The following is an 11,333-nucleotide window of genomic DNA, read 5'->3' on the forward strand; positions in this document are numbered from 1 at the left end:
CGATGTACATTACTTTCGGCCGCGTACTACATATAACATTGGTACAGTACAAAATATGTGTAAGTATCTACTTTAAATAATTAAATACTACAGCCTCCATATTTCGATAAATTTATTTCATTGCACATAAATTGGTTCGTACAGAAGGTGATGTAACGCGAGGTAGTTGTAGTACCGAGCACACGGCGCCGCTTCTGGGATCAGTGAGCAGCAAGTGCCAAATAAATCATTTTGCGCCTTGTCCTGGAATTTTTGGTCAAACATCTGGAAAGTTACAGAGCAGGCTTTAAGTATTTTCTCGATGACCATACTTATCAGCTGTATCTACCACAGAGTGGCACCCGAGGAACGGGAGTTTATAAAAGTACGAATAGCAAAACCTCGAAATAAAATAAAACGTAGTTTTTCTTATGCTCTTGTCTAAATCTCTTTATTTTTTCTTCAAAAGTCCACAACCTTAGGATGCCGTCTTTCCCCCTTCCCTACTCAATGTCTCGCCGGCCGTAGTTTTTTGTAATTTCCGCAAAATCTATTAGAGCAATGAAACCCTGTCAATAGAATTTTTTTAATAAAATTATTTACCAAATAGTTAGTTCATTTTGGTGTTGGAAGTTGGAATAAAGTAATCTAATAGTGGAAAATGTTAGACGTGACATTAGAGTGAATAAACATCATGGCTGGAGACACATTGATTTGCCAAACCTCTCACACCATACAAAATCGATATAACTAGACTGGATTGGAAGGATAGCACAAACAAACACCAAGTACAACTTTCTATGAAACAACAATATTATTAATGTAGGTAAGTATACCAAAATTAAAAATACTTGTACTTACGCCATTAACGGTAACTGTGGGCACAAACTTCGGATTCACCAAGCTGGTGCAGTACTCCGACTCGAGCTGCAACACTGTGCCTTGACCCGATAGCACGCAATGTTCTACTTCTGCTGTAGATAAGTTTGCTTTTTCAACGCACTGCAACATAAAAAAAAAATTAAAATATGAATTCTTTTCCTTATGTTGGACTTTCGAGTCGTTATTAGTGACGCCTCGAGACAGCGGCAGAAATGGAACTTTGAATTCAAATAAAACTTTTAAAAGTCAAAAGAATTTACCAACGAAGCTTCTGATCCATTAATGAATGGTGGCAGTACCATTGAACCTACGAAATCCTCATAACAGAGAAAACGTTGCAGTTCATTGCTCATTCAAGAAGAATACTAGGTAGCCTCTTCATCGTCCTACCGACCAGGATTCTAAGCAGGACACGCACGGACTCTACTCGGACGCCAGCATTGTTTCAAAATAAGCCCGCGGCCCTAGCTGATGTATTGGTCTGCCAGCGACTTTAGTGTGTAGAGTAAGGAAGTAAGTATGAAAATTTTCAAAGATTTTTCCCAATATTGGACAACTTACGTCAAATCTTCCCTGTGCTCCGGCTTCAGTGTCCATTTCGCACGCCACATATGCCAATTTTTCTCTGTCGCACTTTCGGTTTAGAAAATGTAGACTGCAATCTTGGACTACGTTGCCAAGACATTCTGCTGGGCCGTGTTGACATTCGAATCCTCCGTCACCGTAGTTTATACTCTAAAATGTTTGATAAAAAAAGGCTTCAGAGTAGCTGCTCAAAATGAGAACATTACATTTTTTTAAATTCGTTATAGGCGCACGCTTGAACACGATCACACCTGATGGGAAGTGATGATGTGGCCTAAGATGGGACGCGTTTGCCTAGAAGGTGCCTATTCACTCTTGTTTTAAAGATACCCGGATTATAATTGACAGGAAACACTGATCTAGGAAGAGTATTCCAGACCCTAGCCATGCGTATAAGGAGTGATGACGCAAAGCGTTTCGTACGCGAAGATGGAATGTTGACGACAAATTATAAAAATCCGTTATAAAAAATAGCCTATCTCACTCTCATAAAATATAGCCATGCAAAAAATCCCGTCGATCCGTCGATCCGTTGCCCCGTTGCGACGTGATTGAAGGACAACCGTTGAGGCTTACAGTTAAAATCTAATGAGACCGGGCTTATTGGAGCCATTAACATAGTTCGCTTACGACTTACCCTCGATTTTCCAAAAGGCACGAATTTTAATCTTATGAATTCATGGAGCTGCTGCATCGTTGGCTTCAACTGCTTCAATATGAACGATTTGCTGTCGGGGCATTTGCTTTCATAGTACACCGTTAGCAGTAACTGTATTAAGGAGAAATAATTACAAGAATAACTTAACCTACTATAAGCCCCGCAAATTGCTAATGCGCCTGACCGCCATTTTAGTGACGTCAGCACGAGACTGAAGTTTCGAGAAGAAATATACGTCAAATGACGTCATTTTCCTGACCCTGTGCGAAAACGTGCTCTTGAAAACGGCTTGGTTCAGCAGTCATGGTCAACCAGTTGCCAAAAGAATTGGTAACTCATAAGTACATTTTTATTGACAAAGTCACGGCGAATTACTAGCGAAAACACGTGTAGGATGACCTACAAATATGAAATCATTATCTTGAGACAGGACAACTTTTACTGTTCCACATACGCTGGCCTCGAGCCTCGCCTGCGGGACCACACGACTTATTTCGACATTCAAGTGAGTAGTAACAATATTAGTACAGTAGCCGGCAAGGAATATTGTACTCGACCTTTAGAATGAGGTTTAGGTTTTCTAGACTCTGTAGAGGGTTGTTTCTGTCACGAATACTCATGTGACGTTTTGTTGGTCTCAACGACAGCGACAACGCTCTACAAAACCGCTACCTCTTTCTAAATGTCAATGTACAATATTTTCTGTCGCGTACCGCGTAAGTATTATGAGCAAAATAAGGTTTTGCACTCGAACTCCCTGATGGTAAGAGAGGAGTCTCAACTCTCAGGAATCTATCTAGAACTATTGAACTATTATGTAGGTACCTACAAGAACAAGTTATACCCATCGATGTGTTATTCTCACACCCTAGTATTCAAGTCTCTAAATAGGCTGTGCTTAGAAATAACTGTTCTGGGACGCCCCGCACACCTGCACAGCCCCCGTGGTTCCCCAGTGCGGGATAGCGTGTTAGACGTGCGGGTGTGTCGCATAGTATAGGTATTTACCTACGATTTTTATGCTTCGTTAATATTTGGAGAGGATAACCAAAAATGAAATATGAAATCGCTGTGTCAGAACTGACAACCTTCATAGCAATCATTATAACAATACGCTCAATACATTTTCATGAGAGAGGCATCGTCACGGTAATTAGTTGTAGCAACCGTGCGGGTAATGACTGTGATTGGATTGTTTAAAAAGATATTCATCAATAAGATTTCATTATCAAACTAGACAAGGTGTGAATCCAAGAAAAAAACAGATCGAGAAAATTGCGACGAAAGTTAATGTACCTAGGTATTAAATTTTGTTCATTGCGTGAAAAGAGACTACTGAATTAGGAAGTTGATTGCGTGGAAAATGGAATTTAAGGAATCATCGTAATAATTATTTATCGTAACGCATAAAACTAAAAAAAAAGATTCCGACGAATTGGGAACCTCCTCCTTTTTTTGAAGTCGGTTAAAAAGGAGTTAAAAAGTAAAGTTTAAGGCTCACAAAAGTTTGTTACCTACATCAAAGGAAATTTAACAAGAAAATATAAACTCAAGTGAAAATAATTAATGTTCATAATTAAGTTATTAAATGAAATGATAATAAGTTAGGACAGAATTAGGTAATGACTTGCAAAGAAAATATATTAAGTAAGTATTATAAAACTTATCTTTGAATTTAATTAATAAATTCATAGATAAGGCGGCGTGTGAATTCATTCGTTTAACTTACCTTTTGTGGCATAGCGTTGCTAAGTTGTTTCACAGTAATTAGCAAGAATAAAAAAAATTGGAACTTTAAATGCACCATTTTTTAAAGTCACTATAATTTTTTATTTTAGTTCGGCTTATTAAAATCCAATACAGCACCACTGTTACAATTATTTCGAGCTTGTTATGTGTGATCACTTCATAGCGTACTTATTTATTATTTATTATTTTCATTATTGTATATAAACACGTGTGAATAGTCCAAATACTTTGGTCGCTCTTACACATGCGCAACTTGCAGTAGGTACTCTGTTTACATACTACATTATATTTAATCATGCTTAAAGTAAAAGTAGGCGAGTGCGACTAGCCTTATCAATGATAACTTGATATTATTAAGGTATGATACTTACCTACTTAGTATTAGGTCCTTTTACAGTGGCAGAAGGTTTAAAATATTAATTGTTAATAAATTTAATGATGCCCGCGACTTCGTCCGCGTGGACATAGGTTTTTAAAAATCATCGTGGAAACTCTTTGATCGTTCAGGATAAAATTATGTCCCTGTACCAAATTTCGTTAACATCGGTTACACGGACAGATAGACAGACATTTTAGCATTTGTAATATTAGTATGGAATAATTCAAAAATATATAAGTACCTATTTATTGTGGCCTCGCTTGTTCGGACACTTAGGATGGTCCAGAGGATTGTGCTGAGTAGAACGCAGCATGCCATGGTGCGTAGGTATAGGTCCTGTTTGAAGGATGGAATGACCTGCAAGCCCTCGAAAGACTATTCTATATAGTGTCGTAGAAAAGATGAATGGCAGCTTTATTGGAAGATGAAATCTTCTTTGGATCACTGAGCTTGCATTCGTATTTTTGAAATACTTTACGGTAGATTTTTCCGGTATGATACTTACCTATTTGGAAAATCGTAATCTTCTATGTTACACTAATGTTCAATGGAATTGGTCCACAAAAAGAGAGAACTCGTGACCACCATTATGTGAACTGCGAAGGACGCTCCCTTTCTCTGCATATTTACAGAGAGGAGCCCAATTCTCATTCCTATGATTACTTAGTGTTCGAACAATTGCCAGATCATCGAAGACGCCAATGGTTGGACTATAGGTAAAGAGGGTGGAGAGAGTTTAGTTACCCAAAGTTAAAAGGGGCGGCATAAGGGAGAGAAGCTTTCGTATGGTGACCGTCAAACTACGAAGGCACGCTATGATGATTATGAGAATTCTCTATATAGGTATTTATGTCTTTACCGATTTCCATATTATGTTTCTCTTTGAGGAAAAGTGCTTACTTCTATGAATAAAAGGCTGCGAATAATTCATATACATGGAGATAAATCATGGTAATTTGTGTGTACAGTGCATAAACGATCGCAAAAGATAGAATGGAGATCCAGTATGGCTGAAGTAAATACATTACATAACCTATCAAGCATATTATTATCAAAAAGTATACTATTTCCATTTAATTTTTGAATGCATTTTATTTGCTTTAATATTTTTTGTTTATTTTCTACATGGCTCTTGACTTCACTTGGCATGTGAAAGCTATCAATCAATCACTTCAATATTGATTGATTGATTGATTGTAAAATGACAATTTTTTATGCTCTCTGGGGATTAGTTATGGTTTACATTAATTATATTATGACTGAGTTTTAACCGTGGTAATGGTAATGTAAAAGGCTTAACACAAAATATTTATTTCAAAATTTATTCAAAATATTTATTTCAAGTTATCTCTGAAGTTCATTTATTGATTTTAAAATCAATTGATACTTAGCACTGTTTTTTTGTTTTGTTCATTCTCAACAGCTTGTGGATTAGCTTGTGACTCTTGCGCATCGAAATATAACTTATACTTCAATGCTCTTGCGATTTCGTGTTAGCGGCTTCTATTGGTGGCTTTACAGCACACTCGAAGAAGAATCCATCTTGTTGGGGAACGATCTCATAAACTTGCGTCCTTAAACTCCTTCACTCGACCTTGTACGACTACTGACTAGATGTTTGATGATGAGTGATGAGTCATCACTGATGACTCTCTTCCTTTTGGTTAAGGTCAAAGAACTTAAAGATACGCTGATCAGTACCAGACACAAAATGTATGATTTATTACCACAAATTAAATATCCTTAATTGGTATATTATCTAAATATATAAAATTCAAAGTCCTGACTGACTGACTGACATATATATATCAACGCACAGACTAAACCGCTGGACCTAGAGACATGAAATTTAGAGGGTGTGTTATTTGTAAAGAGTAGGTATCCACTAAGAAAGATTTTTTTGAAATTCCACCCCTAAGTGGGTTAAATGGGGGATGGAAGTTTGTATGAAAGTCCGTCATTTTGAAGTTACATCGATGAAAATTGGTATTTAAGCTTTCGGTTAAAAATAAAAAAGTACGTACTTCACGATTTTTGGAAATTCTACTATTAAGGTTAAATAGGGGCTGAAAGTTTGTATGAAAGTCCGTCATTTTTCAAGTTATTTGCATGAAAATTGGTATTTGGGTTTTCGGAAACAAATAAAGAATTTCTAGATTTTTGAAAATTCAACCCCCACCTCGATTTTCTAAATTCCACCCGAGCGAAGCCGGAGCGGGTCAGCTAGTTGCTTATACGAATATTTAGCTTATTAACCTTAACCAAAGCTCGTGCTTTTACCAAATAATCTCTTATTTTTTTCTACAAACTGATCAAGTACAGAACATATTGGTTTTCTTGACCCAAAATGAGTATTTTCAGTTGTGTACAAGTGTTGTATGGTAGAATCCTCTTGTTTTACGTTTGTTTGTAGGCTTGCGATCGCACGTTGGTATTGTGATCTAACTTCCTCGTCGAAGTTATGTATTTGTGCCTCGGGCCAAAATGTTTGTTCCACGTAATTGTCTCTTACTTCAGTACGAAAGGTTCTGAAAAGAAAATGGACGTGAGGCTTTTTGCAGCTTCCCGCTGCAAAAGGCGCTGCAATTTCTAATCTCATGAAAAACCAGAAATTTTGCGAGGACGAAGTCGCAGGCTACTGCTAGGTTGATATTATATTATGTGAGTACAGACTACAGAGTAACCCTTGAAAACCGAAAAGGGTGTAAGAGTTAAGAGGTGTGTTTTTGAAATATATTTGTTTTTTTTTTGCTAGAGAAGTTAAATAGAACAGTATACCTACCTACTTATAATATATTATTGAATTATTTCTGTATGACTGAGTTGCGAAATATCGTCGAAATGCTGCACGGTCCCTGATATCTAATAAAGACAACAAATAAGCACCCGGTTTAACCTCTTTTAAAAGAAAATTATAGCCGAAAGGTGGTATATTAAGGGGCGTTTGAACAATCATTCTTATTCGATTCGTATTCGTTTTTGTAAAAGGTTTACGATACGAATATCGGTAAAAGACGTGCCGCCAAGCGATTTAGCATTCAAGTAGGTACAACGCCGTGTAGAAACCAAAGGGGTAAGGGTTTAATAAAAATTTCCATACTCCTTCCAGGTTATCCCGCTTCCATCTTAGACTGTATCCTCACATACCACCAGGTGAGATTGCAGTCAAAGGCTAACTAGGTAATTGTATATGAATAAAATAATAAAATAAAAATAAATATCGCCTCACGTACCTTGGCACCCAATTAAGTTTATTATGGGTTCTAATTTCGCGAAAACCTTGTTTGAACTTTTCTCTATCATAAACAGATTTTGCTTTGCTTAGCGGTAGACGATAATCTTGGCAATTCGGCTTTGGTGATCTCACCTGTAAGTTACATTGTTCAGATTGCAGTAAACTTTTATATTTTAGGGTAAGGTATTGGATTTATGATTGACAGTGATTGAGTTATACTCTCAATCACTGTCAATCATATCTATCATCTGCTATTTTACAATCTGCACTTACGATTAAACAATACAATAAAATGTGTATCAAATCTTACATTGTTTCAGTGTTACCTATCACAAATTATTATTCATTGGGTAATTAGGTAGGTACTCTTAACTGTTACGCTAGACCGTGCCAGGCCCGAGCCGTGCCGCATCCGTGGCACCAGATTGGGAATTTGTATGAGGTCACATTAGACATTGCCGTGTCCAAGTCATCCCAGCCTCGTCGGTGTTACGCTTCTTCATACAAAATTGCAATTCATTCCTAATCATTCCCCATACCTACTTTTATACATGACATTATTTTGTACCTACTTAAGTCGAATCTTTCAAAAGAGCAACCGCCGAATGCCCTTCTATAAGAGACATCTTACTGATTCTTCTTGGTGAGAAGGGCATTCTGAACTAATCATTTTACGGAACGTCCTACCTACCTAATTTTACGGAACATCCTACCTACCACTAGGTAGGTAGGATGTTCCGTAAAATGATTCTACGTCCCCTATATTATATAGGAAACTGATAAGGGGTATGACTTTAAACAAACTGCCATACTCCTTCCAGGTTAACCCGCGTCCCGCAGCTATCTTAGACTGCATCATCGATCACTTGCCACCAGGTAAGATTGTACGTATTCAAAGACAAATTGATAATATCAATGATGTTTGTGTAAAAAAGAAGTACTTAGATAATATTTTACGTATCTAAAGTGAAGACTTAAAACTAGGACACTTGTTTCACATTGAATTTTGTGAAACGCTATCTCTTCTATTCTTATGCGTTTTTATCTTCGGTCTTACTCATCAGTCATCATCGAACAAGACTTTTTTTAAATTCTGATACAATTTAGCCAATTTATGGTAAGTGATGACTGATGATACAGTCTAGATGGAAGCAGGCTAACCTGGACTTCTATGTAATATGAACGTAACATGTCTATCACATGAAAATAAAATATAATCTCACCCAAGCTATATTTGCATAAGTATAATAAGTTACAACATCCTTCGAGTTTGAGGTTCTTGCCAATTGATCAGCAGTGAACGGCCGATGGTGCAGCCTGCTTGTTGTTAAGTACGGATCTGAATGTTTTTCAAAACCATCGTGGGTCGTATCTAGGGGTTCTAGCTCTTCAATAAATGGCTCTAGTGCTGGCTGTAAAATTAAAATTAAGTAAACAATGTTTCTAGGTGCACAATAATTGCATAATCTATCTACCTACGATATTGTAGAGTTGTTCGCTGCGACCATGTTTTCCATTTTTTTCCAGCAGGAAATACAAGCCTCTCACTAGAGGGTGGGCGGTGCATATCGCTTGCTGCACGTTACACCATACAGATGTCTCTGTTTTAGAGGATTACTCAAGGTTATGATTCCATGAATTTCATACTTACTGGTACTTGTGGTAAAGAGGCAGGGTGTTTGAATTGATTCTTATCAGTAACCAATCTCGATGCAACGGTGGGCACAGTGTAGGAACTTTTCATTTCAGTAGTGCCATGCGCGGTTAAGGCAGGAGTCCGATCTGCAAGCTACATTAACAACATTCTGCCATCAGCACAGATGTCCGTGTGGAAAAGAAGTTGATAAATTTGGAATCCACGGATTCATGCCAAAGGAGCTCTGGTAGGCTATTGAGGCATGGCTCTCTTAACGATACTATCAAAAGGGATCTTGCCACAATAGACATTCCTGCGCTCATCGAGCCGGCAGGGATTAGTCGGGATGAGAGAGAGAGAGAAAGATGAGATGACGATTATGATGACCTGGTGGATTGACACTGGCTCCCTGGGAACGGAGATGGGCGCTAAAATGTGGGACGCAACGTGCACCTTCCACCATTTTAGTTTAGTTTTTTATTGTCAGGCATAAACCCATAAACACATTTAAAAATTACAATAAAATAAAATAAAATTTACATTATAATTTTATATGTATAATGGAAATCGCTCACGATAGTTTCAACGCTAAAATACCTATCGTATGTTTACCTTTCTGCTGGGTGGATAGATGTAAAGATTTTCATAGCATGGCGTATGCTTGTTAATTCTTTCTGCTTCAGGAATTTCGTATCCACAGTCCACTGCTGTTTGCGACCGCGATAGAGCGTTGGTAACATTGTAGTCTCTATAGTAGCTTAGCGCTTCTTCTATCGGTATATTCTGCATTCAAAAGTTTACATTTAAAAATTAAATTATTTATTAGCTAGCTTTCCTAATTACATAACAATTACTTACTTACTTAATTAAAGAGGTAATTTACTAGCTTTTTAAAACTTGTGGCTTCGTCTAACGTTATAATCTACGAAACGTTATAATACGGGATGTAACTAGAACGCTGCCTGGCAAAAACGAAGACTGGTAATAGTACCTACTGATGATTACTGATATAAAACGCGAAAAAAATTCTTAAATATTATAATATAATATTTTGTAAAAGTTCATGAAATATTGCAAATAAACCATCTGACTGACGCTAGAGGTCAACGAACGTTGCGTAAGTAGGCCTCGCGGAGTCAATGTATGTTAGGCCAACGTCGTAGGCGGGGCATTGACTCAAGTTTTGCATTGCGGGTTTGAAAAATACCAAAACACTAAAACTAAAAAAATGAGGCAAATGATTATTGGTGTTGGATCGTGTTTAAAAGTAGTACTTATTTAACAACAACATTAAGTTTTGCTAGCGTTCTGGTTACACCCTGTATAATTTTTACTATCTACGTATCAGTTAAAGGATTTTTCAGAATTAGATCAGGCCCCGAGATCAACCCCTACGTAGGTACCTACAAACTAACAAAGTATGCCTCTCGTATTAGTTTATAGTAGAGCCTAACTGACTGGACTGGATGACTAGAGTAATAACTTAGAATCAGGCATAACCTCTGCGCTCCTAGTAATCTCCTTCTGTAGTAGGTACGTAGGTCAGACACGCAGAGAACACCACTTACCATCTGGGAGGTCGTCAATTAGAAGAAGAGGAAGAGCCTCAATAGCTCAACCGGTATAGGAGTGGACTGAAAACCGAAAGGTCGACGGTTCAAACCCCGCCCGTTGCACTATTGTCGTACCTACTCCTAGCACAAGCCTGATGCTTAATTGGAGAGGAAAGGGGAATATTAGTCATTTAACATGGCTAATATTCTTAAAAAAAAAAAAAAAATATTAGCTACTTACCACTTCATGTAACACATCGGGTGGACTTTTCCAATATCTTCCTATAGCTTCACTTGAAATGCCGGTCTCAGGAAACTTTCTAACTGGGTACTTCAAGTGTACTGGATCCCAAAACGTTCGCTGTAATTTGCTTGGGTTGTTCGCTTGCATATTTTTATAAAAAGAATATTTTTAATAGTTGGGATTTTATAAATCTATACCCTGTAGTATGTACCTAGTTGTTTTACCTAGCGGTTGTTGCTCTGGTAACGAAAAATTATTATTACTTAGTTGTAAACTACCTATATAGCTGATATTGAGCAAACAAATTCCCCAGATGCGATCATAATCGTATGACCAGTTACCAACGTACCGGCAAAAACATGCCGCCAAGCGATTTAGCGTTCCAGCACTAAGTACCAGTAATAAAACCGATTAGGAGCAGGTACACCTACAG

The 11,333-nt window shown here is 37.5% G+C and overlaps 1 protein-coding gene across 1 annotated transcript; it reads right to left on the minus strand.

Annotated features, from left to right (window-relative positions):
• Positions 1 to 92: 92 nt before the first annotated feature.
• LOC117989763 (uncharacterized) lies at positions 93 to 11,047 on the minus strand. Its single transcript, XM_034977174.2, has 11 exons — positions 10,898 to 11,047; positions 9,716 to 9,886; positions 9,119 to 9,256; positions 8,691 to 8,879; positions 7,466 to 7,599; positions 6,495 to 6,760; positions 2,633 to 2,691; positions 2,084 to 2,215; positions 1,423 to 1,596; positions 841 to 981; positions 93 to 264 (listed from the first exon to the last, which is right to left on the minus strand). Exons 1-11 carry the CDS (start codon positions 11,045 to 11,047, stop codon positions 118 to 120), a joined length of 1,701 nt encoding a protein of 566 aa, XP_034833065.2. The 3' UTR covers positions 93 to 117.
• Between the last annotated feature and the right edge of the window lie 286 nt (positions 11,048 to 11,333).

Source organism: Maniola hyperantus, chromosome 16 (genome assembly GCF_902806685.2).
Source record: "Maniola hyperantus chromosome 16, iAphHyp1.2, whole genome shotgun sequence".
NCBI classification, from domain to species: Eukaryota; Metazoa; Arthropoda; class Insecta; order Lepidoptera; family Nymphalidae; genus Maniola; species Maniola hyperantus.